At 40.8% G+C, this 27,693-nt stretch overlaps 1 protein-coding gene across 15 annotated transcripts in view; it reads left to right on the forward strand.

The window, feature by feature from the left end:
* Window positions 1-27,693, forward strand: part of CAMK2D (calcium/calmodulin dependent protein kinase II delta) — a 275,611-nt gene that overhangs the window by 173,451 nt on the left and 74,467 nt on the right. For all 15 annotated transcript variants that reach the window (XM_090036672.1, XM_090036671.1, XM_090036660.1 and 12 more), the window contains exons 4-6: window positions 7,281-7,335; window positions 20,185-20,250; window positions 22,931-23,003. In XM_090036672.1, coding sequence (XP_089892798.1) covers window positions 7,281-7,335; window positions 20,185-20,250; window positions 22,931-23,003 — 194 coding nt within the window. The remainder of the gene's footprint in view (window positions 1-7,280; window positions 7,336-20,184; window positions 20,251-22,930; window positions 23,004-27,693) is intronic.

Below are 27,693 nucleotides of genomic sequence, written 5' to 3' on the forward strand. Positions count from 1 at the left end.
ATCCTAGCCGCCCTGACAGTGAAGTAGTGCCTCCTGATAGCTAGTCTGAATCTACCCTCTGCCAGCTTGTGACCGTTATTTCTAGTCACTCCTGGGAGTGCTCGGGGGAACAGGGACTCCCTCAATGCCTGCTGGTCCCCTCTGACTAGTTTGTAACAGGTCACTAGATCCCCCCCCTCAGCCTTCTCTTGTGGAGGCTGAACAGGTTCAGGTCCCGTAGCCTCTCCTTGTAGGGCCTGCCCTGCTGCCGCCTGATCAAGCGAGTGGCCCCCCTCTGGACCCTCTCCACGTTGTCCACATCCCTTCTGAAGTGCGGCGCCCAGAACTGGACGCAATACTCCAACTGCGGCCTGACCAGTTTTACATAGAGGGGGAGGATCACCTGCTTGAGATGCATCTGTGGATGCATGCCAAGGTGCGGTTGGCCTTCCTGACTGCATCCCCACACTGCCGGCCCATGTTCATCTTGGAGTCAATGATGATTCCAAGATCCCTTTTTGGCTCTGCACTGACGAGAAGGGAGTTCCCCAGCCTGTAGGCATGGTGCCGTTTATTCCTCCCCAGGTGCATCACCTTGCACTTGTCAGTGTTGAAACCCATCCTATTCTCATCCGCCCACCCCTGTAACCTGTCTAGGTCTGATTGCAGTCTATTCCTCCCATCTAGCATGCCCACATCCCCCCACATCTTAGTGTTGTCAGAAAATTTGAACACGGTGCTTTTTACCCCCTCGTCCAAGTCACTGATGAAGAAGTTGAACAGTGCGGGCCCGAGCCCGAGCCCAAGCCCTCGGGGACCCCACTGTCCACATCCCTCCAGGTTGAAAATGACCCATCCACCACCACTCTCTGGGTGCGGCCCTCCAGCCAGTTGAATACCCATTTGACTGTGTAGGTGTCGACACCACAGTCCCCCAGTTTTTTCATGAGAGTGGGGTGAGAGACAGTGTCGATGGTCTTCATAAAGTCCAGAAAGACTATGTCCACTGCTACCCCTGCATCTAAGGATTTGGTGACCTGGTCGTAGAAGGCCACCAGGTTGGTCTGACAGGACCTGCCTCTAGTGAACCCATGTTGGTTGCCTCTAAGCATAACCTCTCCCTCTGGCCCCTCGTGGACATGTGCCAGGATAATTCTCTCAAAAAGCTTACCCAGGATCGAGGTAAAACTAACTGGCTTATAGTTTCCTGGGTCCTCCTTCCTCCCTTTTTTGAAAATGGGAACCATGCTTGCCCTCTTCCAGTCCTCTGGCACCACCCCAGAGCACCACGGGTGCTCGTAAAGCCGTGCCAAGGGTCCCACAATGACCTCAGCTAATTCCCTCAGAACTCTGGGGTGGAGTTCATCTGGACCAGCTGATTTAAATACATCCAGTCCCTCCAGAAGTAGATCCTCCCTGACCCTTGGCCTGGGTGTGCCTCCCCTGGGGCCTGAGGAGGTCCTGGTGGGGGTGCTGATCTGGTCCCTGCTCAGGAAAATGGAAGCAAAGAAGCTGTTAAATAGGTTACCTTTGTTGTCTGGTGTGACATCCAAATTTCCTAGCGTTTCCTGCAGTGGCCCCATGTTACCCAGAACCTACTTTTTGCCCCCTATGTATTTAAAAAAGGACTTCTTGTTGACCTTGATCCGGGAAGCTAGTCCCAGTTCCATCTCTGCCTTGGCCTTCCTGACCGCCCCCCTGCAGCCCTGAGCAACTGCAGTATAGTCCTCCCTGGTGATGGCCCCTCCCTTCCACTGGGTGTACGCGTTTCTTTTAGCTAGGAGACATTCCTGGATGTTTTTGGTGAGCCATGGGGGCTTTTGCACCCTCCTGCCCCCTTTGATCCGTGTTGGGATTACCTCCCTTTGGGCTTGGAGGATCATCTCCTTAAGGAGGAACCACTCTTCTTGGACACCTGGCTCCCCTCCCCTCTGGGACCTCAGTGCTTCCCAGACTATTCTCCTTAGCTCATTAAAGTCTTCCCTTCTGAAATCTAGGGCTGCTGCCTTGCTGCAGGCCTTTGCCGCCTTGCGCTGGATGGTGAATTCCAGCAGACAATGATCGCTGTCGCCCAGGTGGTTGAGCACCCTCAGCCCCCTCACCGGTTGTCGTCCGTGGCCAGTACGAGGTCCAACAGGGTGTCTCCCCTGGTGGGGCTGTGCACCTCCTGGGTTAGATGGAGGTCCTGCATTCTGGCTAGGAACCTACGTGATCAGTCAGACCTGGCTGACTGCTCTTCCCAGCAGATGTCTGGAAAGTACAGGTTACCCATGATGACAGCGTCTTTTAACCTAACTACCCCCGTGAGCTGACTTAAGAATTCCTGGTCTAGCTCTTCCCCTTGGTTGGGAGGTCTGTAGTAGACCCCCACCGTTAAGTCCCTTTCCCCTCGACTGCCTTGTATTCTAACCCAGAGCACTTCAGTGTGCCCCTTCTCTGACCCTGTGCTACTTGATGAGGATGTGTATTCCTCCTTGATGTAGAGTGCCACACCCCCACTTCTCCTCCCCGTCCTGTACCTCCTGTACAGCCTATAGCCCTTGATATTCACCGCCCAATCGTGCATTGGGTCCCACCACGTTTCTGTGAGCCCCACTATGTCTGGGTTAGTGTCAGCTAGCAGGAAGGTAAGTTCCTCCTGCTTGTTTCCCATACTATGAGCATTTTTGTAGAGTCATTTGAGGCCTCCTGAAGATGTGTGCACTGGCCCTCTAATCTCAGCATTGCCCTGGCCCCTGTTGCTTACTGGGTACTTGTTCTGCTTATTGGTTTAGGCTGGGCTATACTTGTGGGTGCCGCTTGGTTTAGTGGTCCAAGGCTTCCTCCGCCCTCATCTTCCCCTTCCCCCTATGAGACTAATTTAAACCCCACCAGTTCCCTTTATTGCTATATGCACTGATACTGTGGAGTAATGATTGGCTTGCAGTGCTTAATATACCAGAATTTTACTGACTTGCTCATATCCCTTCATCACTTATATATTTAAAGTTGATGGCAAATAGGGTGATTGGAAGGAGGGACATAATAGAGACAAATAGAAGTGGGGATACAGGGAGAAAGAGTAGGCATACAGAAATTAAGGTCAAGTTCATGCTACTTCTGTGGCAGTGTCAGGATTTAGCTTCCTCTGTCTGATTCTCAGCTTCTCAGTATTACCATCCCAAACATACCTCAGTGTGCTCAGAACAAAAACTGTCAGGCCTTTTTGGGTATTTATTTTAATTCCTATAGAATCGTTCATATGCCTGTGTTTTGAGTTTGGAACTGAAGTCACCTACATATATAATGGAAGCTACCTACAAATATAAAGGAATTTAATGGCTTCTTACCACTATCTTAGAGGAGGGATAGTGATTATATCCAACAATTTCAGCAAGGTTCAACTCAACCTATAAGGGCTTTGTTATATGTTGCACTTTGAGCTGCTCAAATGTTGATTGGTGTTAGTGCTAGGTCAAGTTTGGAGCAGTTGCACCCTAAGGCTGAAAACCTTCCCTGATTGTCCCCCACCTGCACAACCATGACTTGCCATTAGAGGGCTGTTGAGCAGGGGTCTGACTAAGAACTACAGCTGTGAGTTGCCACTGCAGGACTGGTGAGCCAGGACAGGCTTTTATCCCTGCACTAAATGGGAGTATGAGAGAGTGGGTTGGAGATCAGAGGCAGGAACGTGAAGCTGGGAGACGGAGAGTTAATGGGATGAGAATGGGTAATGAAATAGCAGATGGAAAGAAAATGAGGGTAGGGAAAAGGTGGGGAAATGAAGGGAGTCAGCCACTGAAGGATAAAATAAAAAGTAAAAAAGTAAGAAAATAATTTTAAAAGAAATTAATAGGAAATAAACTCATAATAGGAAAGATGTCATACTTTAATAGATTTGTGATTGGGGTATGGGGGGTGTGATCATGTTTCCCAGGGTGGCTGGGAGCTGGGAGGGAAGGTGCTTTTCAGGGAGCTACTATCCTTGACCTGGAAAGGAAGCCCCAGCTCATGGAGACCAGATCCAGGCCCCACCTTCCCCCGCCACCCCCCCTTCCCACTCCTTTCTGGACCCCATTTCTGGACCCGTCCACACCCAGCAACCTGGCTAGCTGGCATATGCCCTGCATACTGTTTGCAAGGGGTTGCACTCCCGCGGGTGGGATAGTCATACCCCCAGGTTTGGGAGGGGGAGTTGGCTTGATGCCAGAACCATCCCCTGGGCAGTAGAGTTCAGGAGGTGGAAAGTTTGTCCATACAGAACAGGAGGTTGAGGTGGGGACACTGCATTCTGGCATGCTGGAGGACTGAAGCTTGGGTGGCTCATCTGTGGGGAGTGGCCACACGTTATTGGGACACAGGCTGGGTAATATGGATCAGAAATAAACCTGCCCTGGATTGCTGTAATTTTAAGCTGCCTATATTGTGCTTAAAGGTAGTTTCAGGTGTTAATGCATGCACAATCCAGGAGTCAAGAGCCCCAGGAATCACCTAAAATTAATGTGTAAGAAAGCCCTAACAATACATGGCAGGATGTTCCATACTCAGTATCCCCCTATTATGAGGGACTTCCCACCAAGAAAATATAGTACTAGATTCTATAAAGAATGAGAGAACATGATAGACTTATATATTCCATAGTTATAAAGGAATTCACATCCAGAGCATGTCATCATTTTATCATCTGTCTTTCCTTTTTCGGTATGCTTATCTTGGTACCATGGCCCATGAGTTGTTAGAACACATGAATTTAGAACTCTGGTGTATTTCTGATGATTTGCAGCACACTCAGTAGAGTAGCTCTTTATTCTTTTTCCCATTGTTGTTGGACTTTTTGTTTAAAAGAGTATGCACATGTCCAATTATAGGTTCAGATGATATCTGCCTTATTGCAAAGTAATTCTTCATCTGTCTTCTATTCTACCACATTTTCCGAGCAAATCTATTTAAAAAAAAAAAAGAATTATTTTAAATCCAATATCACGTGAACAGAATGTCATTTGAGAGTTCCATTGTGTAAGATTAGGCAAGAGTTCCAAAATGTTAATTTCACCCCCAATATAAACCATGCAACCAGCAGTTACAGATTTCATTATGAAATAAGAACAAGTCAGGAAACTTAGACAAAAAAGACCATTATGGACCTTTTCAGATATAGCAAAAAATTAGATTGTATTATGAGCTTAATGCAAGGTTCCCAGGCCTGCATAACTCCTAATGCAGTCTCTATCTCCAAATATAGAGAGATTCATATGGACTTCAGTTTTATTGTGAAAGATCCATATATCTATACTGTAAAAAGAATATTTAAGAAATATGAGAAAAGGAGTATTGCTGTGCTGAATTAGATCAATAACCTCTCAGGAAAAGCATCCTGTGTTTGGCAGTGGCTAATCCCAGCTGCTTCAGCAGAAGGTGCAAGAAATCTTGCAGTTGATGCTTAAGGAATGATAGGCATAAAGAGAAAAAACATTCCTACTCCCACTCTTGATATAATTTGGTTATAACTGTATCTTCTGAAACTGATCTTAATTTTTTTTCTTGCTTCTAATCGCATCTATAATAATTTTGGTTGTTCTTCTAGCCATTTAATCCTTTTCTAAAGTCCTATTAAGATTTTTAATAATATCTGGTACCCGTGATTTCTGTAGACCAAGTTGGTAGTGTTATTTGGGAGGCCTTGTCAGTGTCTTCTTGGGTCCATACATTTGACTAAAAGGAGCTGCCGTACATATCACAGAGTTTGCAAAAGCTTTAATGGTGATGACAGTTCTCTGTAGTTTCTTTGCTTTTCTGTGTAGGAAAGCAGACAGTAAGCTCACACAAAACTATATTCTTTTTGTTCAAAAGTCTGTTCTATTAGTTCCTCTCCCAGTGAACAGAGGTGAATTTGAAAAGGAAAATGTGTTGCATTCCTGTTTGATAGGAGTTGAGACAGGGTGTTAGAAAGCAATTGCTTATTTTTCAGGTCTAATCATGTCTTTGAAATGAGGATTGGACTGAATTTACTGGGATTGCATTTAAGCCAGCCTGAGAAACTGTCAAGAAAAACAGTAAATTAGGTCTACGTGGAGCTATTTTGTTTTTAACTTAGGCAACCTTATGCTTATTACATGGAAATAGAGGCTCATAATATTAACCCAAGTATTTTTTTTTCATTTCTCTTTTATACAGTCATGTGCTTTTGATTTGTTTGTAGCCCATAAAAAATAATGCTTTCTTGTTTGTCTTGCCTGCTAAAATCAGCAGCAATTTGAGCCAGGCTGGAGCAGGTCCTCAGCTGGCTGGGCTGATTGGGCACAATTTACACTCCCGGTCAGCATCTACACATGGATTTCAGTGCAGTTAAGTACTTTGCCATAAGATAGTACTGTCCCCAGCAGTACTAGCCTTTGGTGGAGTTAATTAGTTTACTGTACCCTAATATTGGTGCACATGTAAACAGTGATGTTGTACTGGGCATGTCTACATGTGCACATTTAATGTACAGTAGCTTAATTTAAGGCACATTAAGGGTGCTCATCTACGCATGCGTGCATTTAATGCACCTTAAAATGACGATTTTAGGCTATTCGAGCTTAAATTTGATACCTGCATAAAACATTAACGCAATATGTGTCCACTGACTTGGGATGAACTTTAGTCCCAAATTGATCCTCACCTGCATTAATGCGCCTTAGTGCATGCACGTGTAGACACACGCCTAAATTGCCTTAATGCACATTAGGCTAATGTGCATTTTTAGGTGTACATAAAAGCCCACTGTGGAGCTCATTAGTCTACTTTGCAGCAAAGTGCGTATATAGATGCACCCAATGTCTTGAAATCTAGAATTAGTTAACAAATATTTTTCTGTTATTCCTGGGTGGTGAGTTTCATAATTAATCATTATCCTTAATACTGCTTGGCTAGCTTTTGGGGATTATTAAATGCTCTATTTCAAAGGTGGTGAGAGAGTTTTCAAGGGCAATGAATTAGATAAGTGGTATTAATATTAATGTTATATATTTTAAATTCCATCTGACCACTTCTGCTGCACAAGTGGTTTAGCATGAAAGACAGAAACAAATTGCTATGTGTGCATACTGCTACATGTATGTGTATGTTGGGGAGGAAAGAGAGGCATAACAAAAGCAAAATAACTCCAGATAATTACAGTGGTACCTCATCCCCTTAGGCAGGAAAGCCTTAGGCTCAAGACAATTTTGAGTGGAGGAGGTTTTAAACAAAACAAAAAATACCCCACAAAATGAACCCTAGGTTAGAATGAAGAAAGTAGAGATGTGAAAGATATATTTTTTCTCTCTTTTGTCTTTTAATAGTGCGGCTTCATGACAGCATATCAGAAGAAGGATTCCATTACTTAGTCTTTGACTTGTAAGTATATATTTTGTATATGTTTTCATGGGTTGGAAATCTAGTAGCCAGAATTTTCACGTACATCAAGCATATGCACATTTTCATACATCGGTTTGCACAGGTCAGTGTGCATATGAGCAACAAAACACATACTGATCAGCTGCATGCACAAATGTTTTATTTGTGTATGTCAGTGAGGCTATTATATGTACAAAACTCTGCATACATAAACACTAAAAATTGTACAAATGATATTTTGAATAATTACTGAAGCTGATATCAGACTACAGAATGTTTTATAAAAGACTGGTTAACCACTGCTGTGATTTTTTTCTCCCCCCCATGAATCTTACTGGTAAAAAATTGTTGTTTTTATTTTTAATTGTATTCATTTTCAGAACAATTAAATATTTTCTACCTGAAGTGAGTAAAAGATTTTCTTTTTATATTGAAACAAGAAAGTTCCTTCTTTTGACTCTTGGCAGAAATTATAATCATTATAAATGTATAAAACATAATATACTAATCATAATAAAATAAAGTATCTAGACTAGCTGGTGAATTGGAAATAGGGCTGGTAGTATCAACTGCCATTGAAGTTGATAAGCACTTTCTTTGGTAAAACCTCATTTTTAGCTGCATTTAACTTAGCTAAACTACCAAACTTGGGCTGAAATGTTCAGCTTAGACAGTACCAGATCATCCAAACCAAATTTGTCCATGGGAAGACATTGATTTCTATTAGATTTTTAAATAAACCAGCCTCAGTATCTACAAGCTCACCCATCTTCAAGTGACTCAGCAGGCTGTGTAGAATCAGGCCTCCAACTCTTTTTGGTGTCCCAACTCATCAGCCACCTACCCAGCAAGACACTATGGGCCTAAGGTTTCCAGCTCTCAAATCAGAACAGAAGAATTTTAGAAATGCAACATATCCTGCAGGACCAGAAATTCCAGTTGTTGCTCAGTTCTGTATTTTTACATTAATTTCTCTGTGCCCCACTTCCTCATCTTTACTGATCACTCAATTCATAGGGTATAGTGAAAATTAATTAAAATGAAGAAGAACCAAAATAGTGAACTTATTAAGGGTTTATCTCTGGTGTTACTTAGGGTTGGCCTGAAGTGCTTCTCAACTCTTCTAAGTCACGTGAGCTGTTGTTCTTCATTTATGTCTTACTTCAAGGCTGTCCAGGAGGGCAAGCCACATCTCACCTCTAAGCTGCACACTGCACAGAGGCCCCCCACCACTTGACCATGTGCCCGCAACCCCTGACCTTCCTGCTGCACTGCATGGCCTTCCCCCCTACTACCTGGTATTCCTACATGGGTGCCCCACTGCTGCACTTGCACACTTGTGACCCACCCAAGCCTCTCTAGTCCCTGCCCTCCCCACATGCCCCAAACTCACCCTCCACTCACAGCGGTACCCCCTACGGTGAGAGCAGGAAATGGCAGCTGAATGAGGAAGAGGGAACCCAGAAACTCTGGCTAAAGTGGAGCAATAGGGGAGTGGTGACCGAGCAACTTAACCCTGGTGGGTATCATGCAGCCTGCAGGCTGCTAGTTGGACATCCCTGTCTTACCTCGTAGCCTGCAAGTTGTGTTGCTTATTTTGAAGCAGAGCCCTTCTAAGAATCCATTTGTGGACAGCTTGTCTCTCCTCCCAGATTTGCAACTATTTCCTGGCACCAGAGAGAGAAAGTGGGCCAGTAGTCAGGAACAAGGAATGGTGGGACTACTGCTGGCATTTCCTGTGGTCAAGGTCTGTATGCCCGCAGAAGTACCAAACAGAAGTGCAGGAAGGGACAAAATAGGAAGCAGGTGGGGGTGGGTTGATGGCACGCTCAGAAGTTCAGCAGAACTTCCAGATGTGGGCTAAACTGCTGCTGGTGTTTGAGCTTTGAGGTCAGAATGACTTAGTTATTCATCTGGTGTGGGTTGTAGGGAAACCTTAAGGCTGAGTCTAGCTATAGGAATGTAGCTGCAGCCTGGGTTAGCACTGTTCATCCTGTATACACAATAAGCCACTGGTCACATGAAAGACTAGTAAGTGAACATGTGCTTCATAGTCATTACTTATAATGTCAGGAGCTACAGCGCATATTCCAAAAGGAGGCAAATTAACATTGCACTAGCAATTAATTTTAGTAGCTGCTATATTGGAGGGCTGGATTCTACAAAATGAATTATGTTCTTTTTGCATAATTTTTTATGTGCAATATACATTTATACTAGTAATCAAGCCTGTCTGTATGCATTGCACAGTCAGTGCTTAAACAGAAACTCGCACAAACAGTGGCAAATAAATGTGAAGTTGTAGTGCGTGGGATTGTATACTTTATAATTGATACTAGGTTTTTTCATTAGAAGGTTTTGATTCTGATTTACAGTTTTTAAAAATAGTTTTCCTGACATGAGTGTCTTCTGTGGAATTAATTGAAAAAATAATTGCCCATTTTTGCTTCGATATTTAGTGGGTAGAAGAATATTAACCATTATGCAAAAGACAAGCTATTTGAATTGAAGAAAGTATTTAAGGCTGGAGCAAGTAAACATAAAATGGAATGTCTTGATACCTTACAATGCCAGTCAGTTTTTTTACAACTCTTGCAAATATTTCTGTCCAAAAAAGGATTTCTTTACTCTTAGCTCTACTTCTTTTTTTTTTTTTATATCATGTCCACAAGTGTTGTCAAGAGTTCATCCAGAGTAAATTTACTTCTACCTTTATTTGTCTTGGGGCTTCATGAATTTGTTGAAGCCAGTGGATTCTTTATAGGATTCTTAAAGAGGTACTTGCTTGTAAAGAAGCAGCCATGTAGTACTAGTTTCATCCTTGAACAGTACTCAGGCTTCTTCTTTGCCCTAAGTCAGAAAAACCTCCTCTACCAAGCCTGACTGCCAGCAGTACACATTGATGATATATATAAAAGTGTTGCTTGGAAAGGTAAAACAATTGCATGACTCAGAAATAACTTCGCTATAGAGGAATTATAATCCAGAGAATACATATGAGTAAATAGGTATGGTTATTTCTACTTCCTAAATATGTCTGTGTTTGCATATTTGATTGAAAGATAAACCTGATTTTTTTAGAAAAGAAGAACAATTCTCTGAATGTTTTATTCCTGTTTAATGGCTTCACCAACCCTTATAAAGCACCTGATGTTGATACTATTCCTCCAAATGCCCAGCGTGTAATAAGGAACTTGCTTTTTATAGCAACACTGAACCTTCCTCATTGCCCTTTCATTTCTGGAATGGCATAACTGAAAATCTTTTGTAACGCTAGAAAAAAAAAGATTACTCTGCAGCCATCTCCTTCCTGTTAGCATTCTTTTGGCTCTATCAGCATCTGTACTATTGAGAAATAAAGTACAGTACATCTAGTATTGACAAATCAACTAATGCAGAGACAGAAGCCAAATGGATAAATGTGACCGGAGGCAACTGTTTAATCTTTTTTGCCTGTGGCATATTCATATATCAGTACCTTTGTAAAAGTCATGACCTGTTTCTACTAATTGGTGTTAGAATACTCCATTTAGTCATGGGAGGAGTGCTTGACATCTTGAGCTATGCGTAATCTATACTCAATGTAAAACAATTTTACTTGTACTGGTGTCACATATTCTTCTCCAAGAAAGGCAGATTTTTCTACTCATATAAAAGATTGCTGGTCTTCCATGGGTATAAGCAGATGTTAAGTGCTTGGGAAGTTTTCTACAAAATGTTTAATCAGAAAACATAAATTTGTCAAAATTTCTTACAGACCTGTACTGCTTCTTTGACAAAATTGTGTCAAAAAGAGTTTCTCAGCTTCAGGGTGCTATTCTGATCAAAATCAGAAACCTTATCATTGCTAAATAGTCCATTTTTGACACTATACCAATGTAGCAGAACCTGTTGTGTTTGTACATTAATTGTGAAGTGAAAGAAGTCTATCAGCTAATTATGGGTCCCATGTAGGGCAGAACTTTCAAAGGTGTATAAATATGAAATGGGTAGCTTATACCTAATTTCTTTAATTTAGATAACTTAAAGAGAGGGCTATATTCTGTCCTCGCACCAGTTTAAATGTGCATGAACTCTCTAGACTTTAGAGTCAAAAGTATTGTCTTGGGGGGGAAAAAATATACCTGCCAAACCTTCTGTAATGTGTAGTTACAGACCTGCAGTTCTCCTTGGGAATGTTTGATTTAGTTTTTGACCTTCTTGACACTTTATGAGAAAAGTGCATTGCAATATGTATATATACAGGGGTGTGTAGATACCCACACAGAAACACATACAGTATTTAAGATATTGTGAAATAATCCATCTGAATTTGATAAAAATCAATAACAAAAAGTAACAAAGGAAAAGTAGGAAATGAAATGAGTGCTTTGAAAATACAGCTTTTTGAAAGCCTGGAGCAATACTTGTTTAATTCCCAAAGCACTTTTATCTGCTTAATAAGGATGGAAAATTATTAATATTATTTTAATGTTTAATATTATTTTACATTTTATTTTAATTAATATAATTTTTACACTTGAACTAGGAAATAACTATTTTAAAGTTCACTAAAGCTATGGATAACTAGTGAAACTTTTAAGACTTTGTAAATTTATATACTTTTTAAAATGCTTCAATGACTGCTTGTTTGAAAACTGACTGGAAATAAAAATTATATAATGCTTTAAATACCACAAAAATACCTTGTCTGTGTTCCATTATCATGGACACTACATACTTGCTTCTTTTCCTTTTCTTTTTTTTTTTTAACTAGAGCCTGACTGTGGCATAGCACCGTCATTTCACCCACACAGTGTCAGTCCTTTATCTTAATGGCTCCTGTCAGACTGTGTGGGATTAAATACTACCATGTCTTTATAAAATCCACTAAGACTGCATCCTACACAATAAAGAGATGGGACTGAACTTTTTTCTCTGAAGAGGAAAAGGGATTGTTTTCACTATCTGATGATTTCTTTACAATTGCTGCCGCAGATAATTCTGCCAGTCAAAACAAAAAGTTTGCTGTTTTATTTATATGCTTTAATAGCAGCCATGCTTTGATCTGAAACAACTTTGTCTGGTGTATCTGTGCCCTAATTTAAATAACTAACGAAGGTCAGTAGGGTATGGTATCAGAGTTAGCATGTGGTAGAATAGGGCTGTCCAGCATCTTTGTGGCTGGGGGTGCACACACTGTGGGCCACACCAGTGGTCACTGCATGCCATAGGGGCCACACCAACATGGGCTATGGGACCCTCAGCTGCTTCCCTTCTGCACCAGGCATGTAGGCACTCTCTACCTCCATGCCCCCACAGCACCCCGCACATAGGCACTTCCCCCTCCTCTACTGCACTAGGCATTTGGGTGCTTCCCATTCCTTCCCCCTTACAGTAGGCATGTGGGTACTCCCTGTGGCCTGGTGCACATGGGCATACGTGCCCCAGTCTCATCTTCACTACTGTGGGTGTGGGCTTCTCCACTGCACTGCGCCACACTGATGTCCTGTCCTTTTTGGAACCTCTCAAGTTATGGATAGACATTGTGATAGGTTTGGGATATTAACTACTTGATAGGAAAGTTCAACACATAATGCTGCTGAGTCACTGTGAAAGTCAGAAACAGCAGTTCTGGAAACAAATGTGTTCTAATTTGAATAACTAATGAATCTCAGTAAGGTATGGTATCAAAGTTAGCAGGCATGGTAGTGCAGTGCAGTTAATTTGACACGGAGCCAAAAAATTGCTCTGGTTCACTGGGGTTCACTCTGGTTCACAAAAAATATGTTGTAGTGTTCCTCTCATCCCTGACATGAGAAGAAATATGGGAATTACAGGAATTTCCAAATCAACTAATCTATGTAGTTGTACTGGAGCTGGCTTTTTGGGTAAACTGAAAGACTGTGGATATATTTAAGACATGACCTTAGCAGTCATTTACATAAATTGCCATTTAGTTTTTATTTACATTAACCTGTTTTTCTTCTTCATAAAACATTTCCAGTAAGTGTATGTACACATACACACACTGCACGCTCGTGTACACACACACACACACACACACTTATTCCTTCCCTTCACACCTGTGAGCTCTCAGGTAAAGAAAAGGGATGGAGTGAAATCAGCAGAATGGTTGCATCTAAGGTTGTGGGTTTCAATGTAAATCTTATTATGGAGCAGGATTACACTAAGCAAGGTACTGTACATAGCAGAAAGAAAGCCGCTTCCCTGAGTTATGCATTTCCTTTGTAGAGGGAATAAATAAAGTGGCAGCGCTTCAGCAGGTATCCTCTGCAAGATCAGAAGCTGCTCATACATGCCACATTCTTCATGTGCACTGTGCAAGATCTTGTCTGTATCAAAAAGCTCCTTATATACTGTCTAGTGTCTGTAGGTTACTTCCTTTCTTTATCATGTTACCATAAGCTTTTCAGAACTTTTAGAAAGGACTAAACAGAAGAGCTAATAAGCTAATACTCTGGGGTCTTTGGCTTTCATTAGGCATTTCAGCTTAAGGTAGTTAGACATTCTCTACAGAAATTCTGCAAGATCAGTGAAGTAACAGGTTCTCTGAACATTGGATCATGTTTTAATTTAATCTTGTTACAGGTGTGCCAACCTTGCAGCCCCAGAAAGTAGCACAAGAAACAAGTGGGAGTTCCCTCTTTTATATAGAAAATCCCAAGTTGGAGTCCAGCTCCTTTGGTCCACAGTCCTGGCTGACTGAGCCAGTGAGATCTCTAGGTCCACTGTGCAGGACTGACCAGTTCCATGTCCACACTGCTGTCCTTCTCCATACTCCAGCCTCAAGGTTCCTCTTCTTTGTTCCCTTGCTTTCCATTCCCTGGGGGTTTCTGGGAGTTGCTGTCCAACTTCACAGACATCACAGCTCTGCAGACTGCCCCCTGGTTCTACCGCCTGTTACGCACATTACATATCGTAGGCAATCATCAACATTTCTGGATCATGGTGTATGCATCCAGTGTCACCAGGACCTTTGACATGTATGACTAGGCACTAGTATGAAGGAGTAGAAACCTAAACCTTCCATCCTTCCTTGAGACCATCAAGACAAAATCCAAAGGCCAGACCAAGTCCAGATGTTCAGTGCCTCAATGGCTGTAGCTATATATATGCACCAAGGAATTGAATCTAGATGTCCCATGTGGCAGGTTCATTACATCTGATACACACCAAAAATATATACGGTATACTTTTTGCCAACCCCCCCTTTCTTGGGAAAACTTCGATCTACATTTGGCAGCTCAAGCCCATCTATCCATAGTATGTAAGTGGTTTACAACTGAAAGTACATTAAGTGAGTTTGACTTTTCAGGAACTTGTCAAGAAGGTCGCAGGAATGCACTGTGACTGCTTTGATATTAGATTGCAGTGGGAAAGGGAAGAAAGAGATTACGGAGTAGTGTCCCTTAATAGTGAAGCAAGAGCCAGTTGCACTACTAATGTAGAGGACTCTATAGGTATGTAAAAGAGCCAGGTATTTTTTTAGACACCAAAAGGTATAGCTAAGTATCTTACGAGACAGAAAATACCAGTAGAGGCCTGTCTGCATCTTAAGGCAGTTAAATACTTTTAAACAAGATAAGAACATAGGGCTCAAAGGCATATGATGGAGATTTTTTTTTCCTACCATTTTTTCCTAATTCTTTGCTTCAGAGTTAAGGGATGCAGGAATGGTTGACTGTGTATTTCATTGTCAGTGAAGTTCACCTGTTTGTTTTGCTTTACTTTTCCATCTATTATCACTGGCTGTGGCTGCCAAGTAAACAGCCAATATTAAAGAAATTGAGGTAGTTTCTCCTTTTCTGTCTTCTTTTAGTTAGAATAAGCAACATTTTTGTGTACTTTTTAATTGAAGCTGCTTTCATAATGAAAGCATTTTATGTTCCTTTTTGGCTTGGGTCTAAAGTAAGTGTTCTAATGAGGCACACACTGAAATGAAGTTTTTTCTCATTCATCTTAATATGAGAATGTTTTTCCCCCCTACTTCCCCCCTCAAAAGCATAGCAAACATACACAAAACAGAAGCTACCAAAGGTATTTAGTATTTTCATTTGTCAGGTGTCTTGTGCCTTAAAAATTGTGCAAGTATCAAGTGTAGAAGGCAAAAGAAAGAGAGGGAGAGTCAGGCAACGTGTCTGAATGTAATGAACTGCCTACCACTTTGTTGCAGGCTGTATGTGATATACAATCTGTTATATGTAGTAGGTCAGCCCAACCCAGAAATTTCAGGATATATCGTAACCACCAGATGAAGACAAAAAAAATAAAAATAAACTTTTCAACAGCTTTCCACTGGTAGCTGAGCAGTTCATTGTTGTGCCTCACCTGAGTAAAGATCAGACTACAACAAGTTTAGCCACAACAAGTTGGTGAGACTGCAATATAAGAAGTTTTTTTTTTAATTTCTGAAAAACTGAAACCACCTAGGCTACTTACTCTTTCATAATTAAATACAATTAAGTATTGAAAATTAAGGAAGTTAATTGCAGTGTACTTATTTGGCTTTTCAAATAACTTAATATAAACTTTTCACATTGTACTTTGGCCTAAGTGAACAGATATCTAATTTGTTAATCTTGTGTGTTATAAAGGCTTTATTTGATTCAGGGTTTTTGGTTGTAGCCATGTTGGTCTAAGGACATAGGCAGGCAAGGTTCTTTGAGTAGATGTGATATCTTTTTTTAGACCAACTAAGTAGTTGGAAAAAAAAGTTCTTGGCAAGCTTTCAGGCACATCACTCCTCTTCAGGCATAGGGAGTCTCTCCTGTTCTGAGGCTCCAAGAAATGAGAGAAGCTAAAAGCGTGGCAGGATGTCAGTGAAAATGTGAATATGTAGAAATTAGAAAGACAGAAGGTAAAGCAGAGAGGGGATGGGGAAAGGGAAGGTGAAGAGAGCAAGGGGGAAAAAAAGGCTGAAGGGAAACATTACAGTGATTGAGTACAAGGTAGAAAAGAGGCTAGCAGTGAAAAGGAAAATAGTAGATCAGGAAAATGGGACTGAGAGAAGTTCGAAGTGTGAGAGGATGTAGTGAATATATAAACAGGTAAAAAGGAGAAACAAAAGGTGAAGCAGGGAAGAGAGGGGGAAGAAAGCGGGGGAGAAGAAAGACCAAAGGGAAGTATTACAGAGGATATAATACAGGGTAAGAAAGAGGCTCTCAGTGAAGAAGGAAATAGTAAGAAATCAAGGAGACAAAGGACAAAAAAGTGAGGAAGGGGAGAGGAGAAAAGCTGGGGAAAAGAACATGAACGATGCGTGCCCCCAGAGGCTGGGAGAATGAGCATATATGTACACTTATTCTTCCAATAAAAGCAATAGTGTTGTCCTTCAGCATCTGAGCATGCATTATTCTGCAGCCTCCTCACCCCCACACATGCCAGGGAGACAGTTCGTGGCTTGAGCTGGACTTTACTGCTCTTGCCAAGCATGGAGCACATCCCTCCTGCTGACAGTCTTAGGATGAGGAAAGCTCTGCCTCTTTCATCCGTTACTTCGCTCCAGAGCTCTAGCGAAACACAGGGTACTGAGGCAAATGTGTTCCTTGCACATGACCCAGACCCAGTACTTAGACTCAGGTCACCATGTCCCCAGACCTAGATCCTTAGGCTCCTGGACTCAAACCCCCACACCTGCAGTTGACAAGAGAGGAAACATGCTTTGAGTCTCATCTCTGAAAGCCTTACAGCAGGGAGGGAGACAGGATTATGAGCAGGAGTTCCCCAGGGAGGTGTTGTCCTCTAGGGCAGCCAGGCAGTCAGCACTGTCCTGTGCACTCAGTGGCCCTTAGCACTCTCCAGCATGCTGGGGAGCCTGCAGAGTATGCTAAGGTACATGCACAGAGGCTCCTTGGCTGTGCACCATCAGCAGTGCAGGCTGTCTGCATGGCACACACCCAGCCCCTCTAATGTTTGTACAGTGCTATTCTGGAAGCTTTTTCTACCATGAGAACAAAACCATGGGACTTCTATTGGTGCATTTGAATGCTTGTACATTGCCTCTGTCTTATAGTCCACTTTACAAAATGATCAATGTTGCTTGTCACCAATATTCCTATTGGAAGGCTTATTTCTAGCTTAAATTTAATAATAGCCATTTTATGCCCATTTGTTATTATGCTGATCATAGGCAACTGATCATGGGTACCTCCTAAGTTAGGGGGGGACACTTGCCCCACCCCCCCAGTGGCCAGTCAAGAACCAAAGGGGTGGGGGGAAGGTGGTCCCCCTGCAGCCAGCCATGCATGCTGACCCAGAAGCAGTGTTTCCTCTAAGCAGGCTCTACGAGGGAATGCTGCCCGGAAGTGCCAGCGGCATGCCCGGAAGGACCAAGAACACACCTGGAAAGGCCAGGAACGTGCCTGGAAGTGCCAATGCTACTTCTCCTGGTGCCCCCACTTCCTGGCCAGCGCTGTCAGGGTGGGTACCAGCGCTCCCGCCTGCCCACTGCCTAAGCAGGGAACGCTATTCTGAGGGGGTGCACCAGAGCTCTCAGGGGGTTCTCATGCACCCCCATGCAGTCACTGTGCATCACCACTGATGCTGATATTGTCTTTTACCTTGAATAGTTCTCCCTTTCTGGTGTGTAGTCCCTGGCTTATGTATTGAGTATAGGCCAGTTCAGTCAAATCCCTTCTCAGTTTTGTTTTACTGATCTATATAGGCCATGCTCATTCGGTGCAGACAGAAGTGACATTTTTCTCATGATCTGTCCCCTGAAATTGCTCTACAGCCATGACTTAACACACATGCATGGCTGCAGAGCACTTTTAAAATGGATGATTGTGCAAATAATTAACCCTCATCAAATCGGGTATTAAAGTGCTCTGCATTAGAGCATCTTAGGGAACTTTTGTTGCCTCGAGGGTTAAATTTTCATGCAGGGTCAAGTCTGTCAGGCAGGATGGAGTGGGAAGAGAGCAGCACTGAGCTGCTGGCTTGCCCAGCCTGAGCTGTAAGGGGGTGGAATAGAGTCCCCTTGCCTCATGCCCTCCCCCACAACTACCCCAGCTACAGTACTGGATGATGAAACATTTATTCTTCATATTAGGTTCTTTTTCTGTCTCTAACACAACTTTCACTTTCAAAATGTAGCTTTCCTTTCAGATCAAGTCTTTTTTTCTTCTGTATAAGTACTCTGCTTCTTCGTAATATCGTTTTTGAGGTGATTATTCATCAAAATACTCGTTGCTTTTTAGTACTGTTCCCTACAATCTCTATCATTTTCCTTGGGATGCAAATTCCAAAGTTTTTGTACCTCTGACTTAAAGAAATTAGAAGCTTTATCTATATTAAAGTCCCTAAAATCTTCAATCCAATTCACTGTAATTTTCATAGATTTCATAGACATTAGGGCTGGAAGGGACCTTGGAAAATCATCCAGTCCAGCCCCTTGCCCCAGGGGCAGGAAGTCAGCTGGGGTCGTAGGCTCCCAGCAAGAAAAACATCCAGGTTTTTCTTGAAGGCGTTCAAAGTAAGTGCTTGAACCACCTCCAGCGGCAGTCTATTCCAGACCTTGGGGGCTTGGACAGTAAGGAAGTTCTTCCTTATGTCCAGCCTGAAACAGTCTTGCAGGAGTTTATAACCTGTGGATGCAAGCCAGGGTTTTGCTCACTTTACTAGCCGCAGCGTCATGGAAGGCTCATGTTCATCTTGTGATCAGTCCTGATCCCCAAATCGCTCTCGTCCGTAATGCTAGTCAGCATAGCACTGCCGAGCCTATAAACATGCTGCAGGTTTTTCCTCCCACAATGGAGAACCTTACATTTTTCGTTGTTAAACACTGTCAGGTTCTTGTCCACCCATTTCCTGAACCTGTCAAGGTCAGCCTGGATTACCACCCTGACCTCAGGTGTGGATGCTTTACCCCAGAGTTTGGTGTCATTGGCAAACTAGGCCAGTCTGCTTCTGACTCCAATGTCGACATCATTACTGAAGATGTTGAACAATATGGGTCCAAGGACAGAGCCTTGTGGGACCCCCCGGTCACAGCGCACCGTGACAATTGACTTCCATCAGCCACCACTCTCTGGGTCTGACCACGGAGCCAATTTCCCAGCCAGCGGGTCATGGTGGACCCAAGGCCGCAGTGTTAATTTCTCAGCCTTCTCTTTTGAAATAGACAGTTTAAACTAACTTGCTTGTTTTTGTTTCACCTTCTAAGTGAAACAGAACCAACTTGTTCATAGCTATTTTCCATGACCAGTTTTTCTCTTATTCATTCCTCCTCACTACTTTTCAAAGCCAGGTCTAAAATAGCATCACATGTTGTTACTTCTGTGCTATTTGGTGAAGAAATCTGTTGACAATCACATCCATAAATTACTGGGCTCTACAATTATTAGTAGCGTTTATCTCTGATCTTTATCTTGGACACAACTCCCAGCAGTGTTTTTTTCTTGGATCATATGATCTTTTGCTTTCTACAAATGCAGCCCAGCAGGTCCATAAATCTCAGCTCTTAACCTAAATCCAGTAGAACCTCTTTCACAATACTTCCCCAACTAATTTGGACTGAAAACATTGCTATTCTATCCATGCTATTACTTTTTACTCGTGTATAGTTTGCCAGTCATTGCTGTATAATGCTTCCCCACCATCTTAATACTTTCCATTATTCCTGAATAGTACCTACCAAATGATACCTGCATTCTAGTCATGGTTGCTGTTCTGCCATATAATGTCTGGATTCAATTCTGTACTATTATTCTCTCTTGCTGCCCAGCCTACTTGGATTAGTGTAATAGCATCTCATTGTTTCTCTTTAACCTCACTAGATGAGGTTGTGAGTGCAGTATATTTTTCATTTGAACTTTCTTTTGACCGTAGTAAAAACTGTTTTAACAGAGTCACTGGAGGGGAACTGTTTGAAGACATAGTCGCAAGAGAATATTACAGTGAAGCAGATGCCAGGTAAGTCCTTGTTTCCCTGAATATTGAATATTATTAGATTTTAAACCATTGCCATTGATTATACTAGTGCATTTACTTGTGTTTAAACCTATCACAGTGTTTGGCATCAGTTAGAGCAGAACAAATATAACCCTCAGCTAGTTTCCTCCTGGGTTCAGTTAGGCTTGGAGGAAAGGTCCAGTCTAATGACTTGACCTCAGGTAATGGACAGCCCTTATGTAAATACTAATCCTTTTAAGTCAAGGGTAAAACTCACACAGATCTGAGGATTTTGCTCTAGTTCCTAATCTCTTGGTGCACCCCATTGTGTCCTCAAAAACCACGTGAATCAGTTTTCCCATCTACTGAATGGAAATACTACTTCATACGGAAATTGTGAGGTTCTTTGTGAGCTGTTTGCTAATGCAGTATGTACTAAATAATACTGCTGTTCTGATTCCAAAATCTTTCCCTTCCTAAAAAAAATATTTAAAATAATATATTGCTTTTCATTAGCAAACTGTAGTAACTAGTGTACATCTCTCTATCTGTGCAAAGGTGGGATCTTTACCTATCCCTTGTAAATGCTTATTGGAATAAAAAGAAGTTGAAGCTTACTGTTGTTTTAATGGGGTATAGGCATATAGGTCCTGTTATCCAGTTCAGAACTCTGTGACCCTCATGATGTTACACATCTGCAAACAATTCTAATCCATAGCTTTCCTGAATGCCCTTCTTCACATTTGTCCCATTGCTAAAAGTTGTGGGGAAATTTATTTTCAAATAAATCTGCCATCATGTTTTTCATCTATTTATTCCTAATACACATGGTACATAGGTGCCATATTGTAATAGAATATTTAGTCAATCTTTTGTAGTGGGGAAGACTATTTTATTATTATTAAGAACTTAGGAATTTCATGTAAAACAAATGTGAGAAGTTTTTTAAATAACAGCACGACACTCCTTTCATTTAAATTGCATTTAGCAGATGGCAGGGAAATATTACAGGTATCCCAAGTATATAACAAATGGTATAATGTGAAAATGGTGAGCAACGAGAATTTAAGCTGAATATTAAAAAGTTTCCTGATATTTTAATTGATTAGATTGAGAAATAAGTTCCCAAGGAAAATGGTGGAAACCTTATTCATTAGAGCATTTAAAACTATGCTGGACATAACATGCTGCAGGAGAGAAATCTGGATTTCTCACCTATGGGGGCTGAAAACATAATTGAACAATTTTTAACATATCTAATTCTATGGAGACAGTTACAGGTTGTATTGTTGATGCCAAAGACCAGCGATTATGTTTAAAAATATGATTTAAAACAATAACATGATGTTTCTGTTAAAAGTTATTACGTAATAGAAAGGGATTCATATTCATATTAAATATATACTGTATAAATTAAGTGAAATATATCTAAATGTATCATGCATGTATATACACACACACACATATATATATGTGTGTGTGTGTATGTGTATATATATATATATATATATCTATATCTGTGTGCATGTGTGTGTGAGTATGTGTGGGTGTGGGTGTATATATAGTTTGTGATTGTTTATGTGTCCCTTTAGAAATGGTTGATGGCCTTTTATAGATACATATTCTATAATATAAAATAGTTCTTATTCCTGAAAACCCTTATTCACACAAGTGGTGGGAGTTAATGAGTTAGGGACTATTCACATGTGAAAGTGTTTTCAGGATTGGGCTCTACTTACTGATTTTTATGACCATCCTTTTTGAATTTCATGGCTAAAATCTTCCAGATGATCAATATCAAATCCATGAATATCTAAGTCCAAGACTACTGATTCAATGTCAAGGAAAAACTGCAGCCCTCCTCATTAACTAGAACAGTGGTCAGAGTTCAGCTGGCACTGTACATTGGTTTAAAAAAAAAAGTTTAAACGTGGGCACATAAAAACAGGATACTAATTCTATATTTTAAGCACCAAAGTAAAAGTAAAAATTCTTCGGTCAGGTTTTTAATTCTGCTTTGTTTCACATGTGACACCAACCCAGGCTATTGTTTGGCATTGCTATTTTAAATGAAAGTATATAGTTTCTGATTGAATAATTTAAATTTACTTTCCCATTGATACTGTATATAAGAAACCATTAGATTCAAAATGGCTCAAATTTGCTTATCCTTAGTTTTTGTTTTTACTCGTTACTTTTACTTTTCATCCCTACCACTCTGTTTCTAATCCTCATCTTGTTTCAGAACTTGTGTTAATTCTAGACTTCCAACGATAACATATATAGTTTTGTAAAACTATAATGCTTTTCAAAAAGTAGTCAAAACCTACTAAATATTATCCTGCCCACTCATTTTTTTTCCTATTGATTTTGGTTAATATTTGATATAAATTTTAAAGATCCCCATAGCGCTCAATTAAGACCTAACACAAGCTGTTCTGTCTGGTGATGTCATACATTATATGTTAAATGTCTTTTTTTGTTGTTCTTTTTTTTTTTTTTTTTAAATTTGTGTTGGACCTGGAGATATCTTTATATTCAGCATTGTTTTGTTCCACTTCAATGTACAATTAAAATTTGTCAGGAAATGTAAAACTGGTTTTGTTCCTTATAATTTTTTTGTTTTGATTTATTTTGTATTTAATGTGATTATGTGCCTTTAAAATGTTCTCCCTTCCATTCTGCCCTTGTATCTTTGCAGTCATTGTATACAGCAGATTCTAGAAAGTGTTAATCATTGTCATCTAAATGGCATAGTTCACAGAGACCTGAAGGTCAGTATCTGGTGCCCATAAATTGGATAAGAATTTTATTTTTTTCTGGGTAAGGGCCGAGGGTGGGCCGGCTGAGATGTTCCTTTGCCTATCGTCCTCGCCCTCAGAACGACTAAGCGAAGAAATAATGCATGATGCGTCTTTCCAGTCTGCCAGTCTGCAGGCCTAATATACATCATGGCAAAAGGGGAAAAAGTTGCGAAAAGACTGTATCCTTCAAATGTGTTGGGTTTATCCCACACAATAAAACATGTATGACATCCTGCTAACAGATTTCATTCAACATTCATTTCCGTACCTGCAGGTACGCTTTCGCTGTGATGTATGTCAGCTTGTAGATTTAAACACCACTTCTGTTCTGAGACCATGGGTTGCAGTAGCAGAACAACTGGTCACACATTGCTGCATTAGAGTCTGACGAACCCTCAGGCAGGAGATGATAATTACCAGCTAAATTAAACCATGAGAAGTTAATAATTTATCTAAAATGCATTACTTTACAATGATTTTACCTTAATGGCTGCTGTGATTGCTAAAGCAGCAGGGAACTCTCAATAAGGGAGGAAACTGGACAAATGCGGTTAAATATTGAGCATAATCTTGTAAGATTATTTTATCAGAACATTTGTCAGTATCCATATTCCGTTGTATTTTTAAATGTTCTGATCTTCGCAGTAGCGTCATCTCTTGACCGGGCCTTCTGCATGGAATCAAGCAGATCCGTGTTGACCTTCACCCACCCTTTACAGAGTAAAGCAGGTTAAAATAAGGCAAAACCTTCAAATGATAGAATCCTGCTGCTTCTGAGATAGTAGCTGCTCTACGCAAGTGATGTGTGTACATTTCTGGAGGTTGTATGTTGTGTACATCCTCAGTTGTTTGCTAGTTTTGCACTTTAACCCAGTCTCTCTGAGGGTATACAGAGAGTGAGTGTAAGCTTGGAACTAACACACGCCCCCTGGTGTTTGCATGCAGTCATTGCATTCAGCAGATCCTGGAGGCTGTGCTACACTGCCATCAGATGGGCGTAGTCCATCGGGACCTGAAGGTGAGTAATGCTGCTGGAGTAGATACCACACAGCTCCTAATTACCGTTCAGCTGCAGTTGTGCATGTAAAGGCAGAAGGAGCAGATTAGACTTGACCAAAACACCTTACTTTGCCAGAGAATCTGCCTTCATGTAATGGATCATCACTATTTTTGCTAGAATTTCAATTAAAGACGTGTAGTAGCCAACTTTAAGCATTGTAGGTGCTTTACTTTTCCTCATTCAGCAGCATAAACATCACTTCTCTTATAAAAGGAGCAAATCTCTGAAATCCTCTGAAAGAAGCCTGCTAAGAAGTCATCATTGTTTATATATTCATCTATCTGTTGATCCTTACAGACATATGCACACAAGGTATAATGATTTACAATGCATCTCCAAAGCCTGAAGACTGTAAAGCAAGCTATCTGTTACAAGGTCTTCCAAGAGCTCTTGCTGTTTTTCTGTCACCTCTTGATCGCCATGTTGATATTTATAATTTTCACGGCATTCAGCCTTATGCCATCTCTCAATCTGTCAGCTTCGGAGTGGCACCTGGGTTGGAACAGGCACCAAGGCATGTGGTTCACAGACTAGAGGCTGTCAGTTCAAGGCTGTAGCAGAAGCACTCATATTCCAAAAAGGCTGCAAATGCTGCTAAATACCTTCTCACAAGGTGAAGGAAAGGAAAAGTTTAGAAGAGGGAAAAACTATTTTTCAAGTGTTTGGTGTCTACATTGTTATACAAATAGTATTCCAGTCTACCATCCCAGAGCTGCCTGGAGGGATACTACAGTTTACAGGACTATGAATTTCAAGCCATTTGAGAGAGACCTGCCCATGAAGCCTACAAAAAACAAGCCACATGTCCTAATAGTAAAATGTCACCCTCCTTGTGACTGCTTTTTCCAAGACCTGTTTTACATTTTCCATTCAGGTGGTTGATCCTTGTAATATCTTTGTTTTAACCTGAAATCTCTACCATTGTCTGTCCATAATGTTCCTAAAGAACCAAGTTTTCCAGGATAGTACTAGTATTGGAAGAGAAGCTTGAGGTTGGAGCTTCCTTTGCTGTGAGAAATATAACCCCTTTCTCATTCAAACAGCCTTCCAAATGAATGGAGTACGTATAACATTCCTCTCGCTTCTAAAGCAAGTTTCAAGATTCAACTAAGGAAGTGAGGCATTCTCTCCACTTTCTGCCCCAGAAGACAGACACAAACTGGATAGTTTCTCAATGCAGAAAGAGAATCCTTCTCACCCTATTTATAATGAGGAGATCTAAATTCAGACATAACTCAGTCTTCACGATCTCAAATGCTGACATAACTCAGTCTTCATGATGTCAAATATATATATAAATTAACTTTCTTTACATCAAAGGCAGATACAAATGTATGCTGTCAGAAGGAAAATAAAGGGTGGCTTCTAGTGGTTCTCTGCTTGCCATGACTCTCTTCCCTTGTAATCGGGAGTGGAGGAATTCCTTTCTCAGGTGTGTGTTTAAGTTTGCTCAGCATTGTATGAGATGAGTCCAAGGGGTTGTAATCCAGGAAAACAGGAGTCTGAAAATCCAGGGATTGTGGTGAAATCCATAAGCACAGCTAAGCTTTTTTGAAGTTACCCTATTTATATTGCTTTTAGACAACATTATAATGCTAAGTCTCTATCCAAACCACAAATCCCGCTTAACATCTGGATAACATAAAGGAAAAATGTTAAATGAAAGGTGGTGAAATTTGCCCAGGTGCTTTTAAGATGTCTGTTCTGTCTGTTACTACACTGTTACTATACTGTAGCATTAGAAGCAATAAAGACAAGGGAGCGTAGCCATACAAATGAAGAAGTTAAGGAATGGTTTCTGGTACCATCAATTAAAAAGTATATTTTTCTTCAAAGAAGCCTGAAAAAGAATGTTCTCTTACGAAACCCAGCTGTTCTTTACACTCCAATCCATGTGTGGATTTCTTACCTTGGCAAACCCAGAAGTAATTGGAAACAGAGGAGAGAATTTCTTCCTGCCAAGTTAATTTCAAAACCATTTTGTTTTCAAAATGAAAAGTTTGGAAAGCTGAAAACCGTTCATCTTTCCCTGTAGAAGTGGTAAAGGACAGTGAATATAGTCTGAAGTTTATGTTAAATTCTTTACAAAAATCTCCACGCAGGGAAGCTCTGGAAAAGCTCCAGCAAGGAAGCCAGAAAGGAAATTATAGGAGTCCATCATGGCTTTGCACAGATTCTCAAGATTTTCTGAGTTTGGCAGCATCTTTTCAGCAAACCCCATCTGCATTCTGCTTTGTGAAATGCCTGCTTGTATTTTATATTGGAAGGAAATGACCTGACTTCCTTTTAGGAAAGCATACCTCTCTTTTAAGCTGTCTGAATGCAAGTTAGCAGCTAAAAAAGAAGAGACACTGTGACCCCCATCAGAGTTTTAAGCTAACTAATATTCATGATATCTTTAACAAAAGTTCATGGTGCCTTTCCCTGTAGGCATTTCAAGATGTAAGCTACACGGGTACTGGCAATCAGCAGCATTGTCTCTGGCAAAAGCATGATGATTACTGCCCCCATGCTCCTCTCATTATGAAAAAAAGAATAATTGCGATCATGCTCCAGATGTATTAAAAACCACATTTAACCTTTAAGAATAAAGACCTTTAGAAGTGACATTCATAAACCCTGTTAATTTATTTGCAAGTAACTTTATTAATCATGACTGCCATTCTACATGCATGACTGCAGCCAAACTGTCTTCCTGAGTACAAGTTGCTGCTGTCTGATCCAAACTATTAATTTCCTCAGTGACTCAGAAGACTATGCTGTTAAACAGTCTCCCAAGTCCTCTCCAGTTATGCATTTACACTCCAGCCATTCAACGTTCATGCATGATGATTATCTACTGTGTTTCTTAGTATCCTGAACTGACAGCTGCATGTTGTTTAAATGCCTGGTCCCACAAAACACTGCCCAGAAGGCTGTTGACCTTGCAATATGACTAAATATGCTCTTTTTTATTGAAACATATGTATTATCTTATGAAAATAGTATTTGCTTAGAGTACATTAATCCCATTTGATTGGGAGATTAAAAAGATCTAATGGCAGGGTGGGGAGACTGAAATGCTATTTTGAATAGGATCACATATTGTGAAGTGGTATGTGCTTGACGAATTAGGATTTCTTTGTGCCAGCTGAGAACAGATGACATTTCACTGGGTTTGGATTGTTGAAGGTCACAAACATATAAGATCATCCGTTGCTTTAAGTGGTTTACATAAGCAGTGGATTCTTGGAAGTAATTACTGTAAACTTATCTATCTGAAAGCCTCTGGGAATGTATTTCACCATGTATTGAAATCGGTATGATGGATTCTTGTTTATATCAGCATTAATAAACCATGACGAAATAAGAAAATATTATTAATTCTTTTAGTAAATGTTGGGGATAATGTGGTTAAGTGGGTATTTAAAAATTAAGAGAATGTAAAGATTTAATTTTAATTTTATTCTGAGAAACCTTAATCTCTATTTGGAAAAACTGTCACCAATGATGATAGGAAGAATCTTGCATTTGTCAGGTTTTATACTCCGGTAATTTTCAGTAATATAAGGATGATAGGTAGAGTGACTTTTCTTATATCCCTTTTCAAAGTTAAATGTG

Source organism: Crocodylus siamensis, chromosome 2 (assembly GCF_052110815.1).
Source record: "Crocodylus siamensis isolate JL-2025a chromosome 2, ASM5211081v1, whole genome shotgun sequence".
In the NCBI taxonomy this organism is placed as follows: Eukaryota; Metazoa; Chordata; order Crocodylia; family Crocodylidae; genus Crocodylus; species Crocodylus siamensis.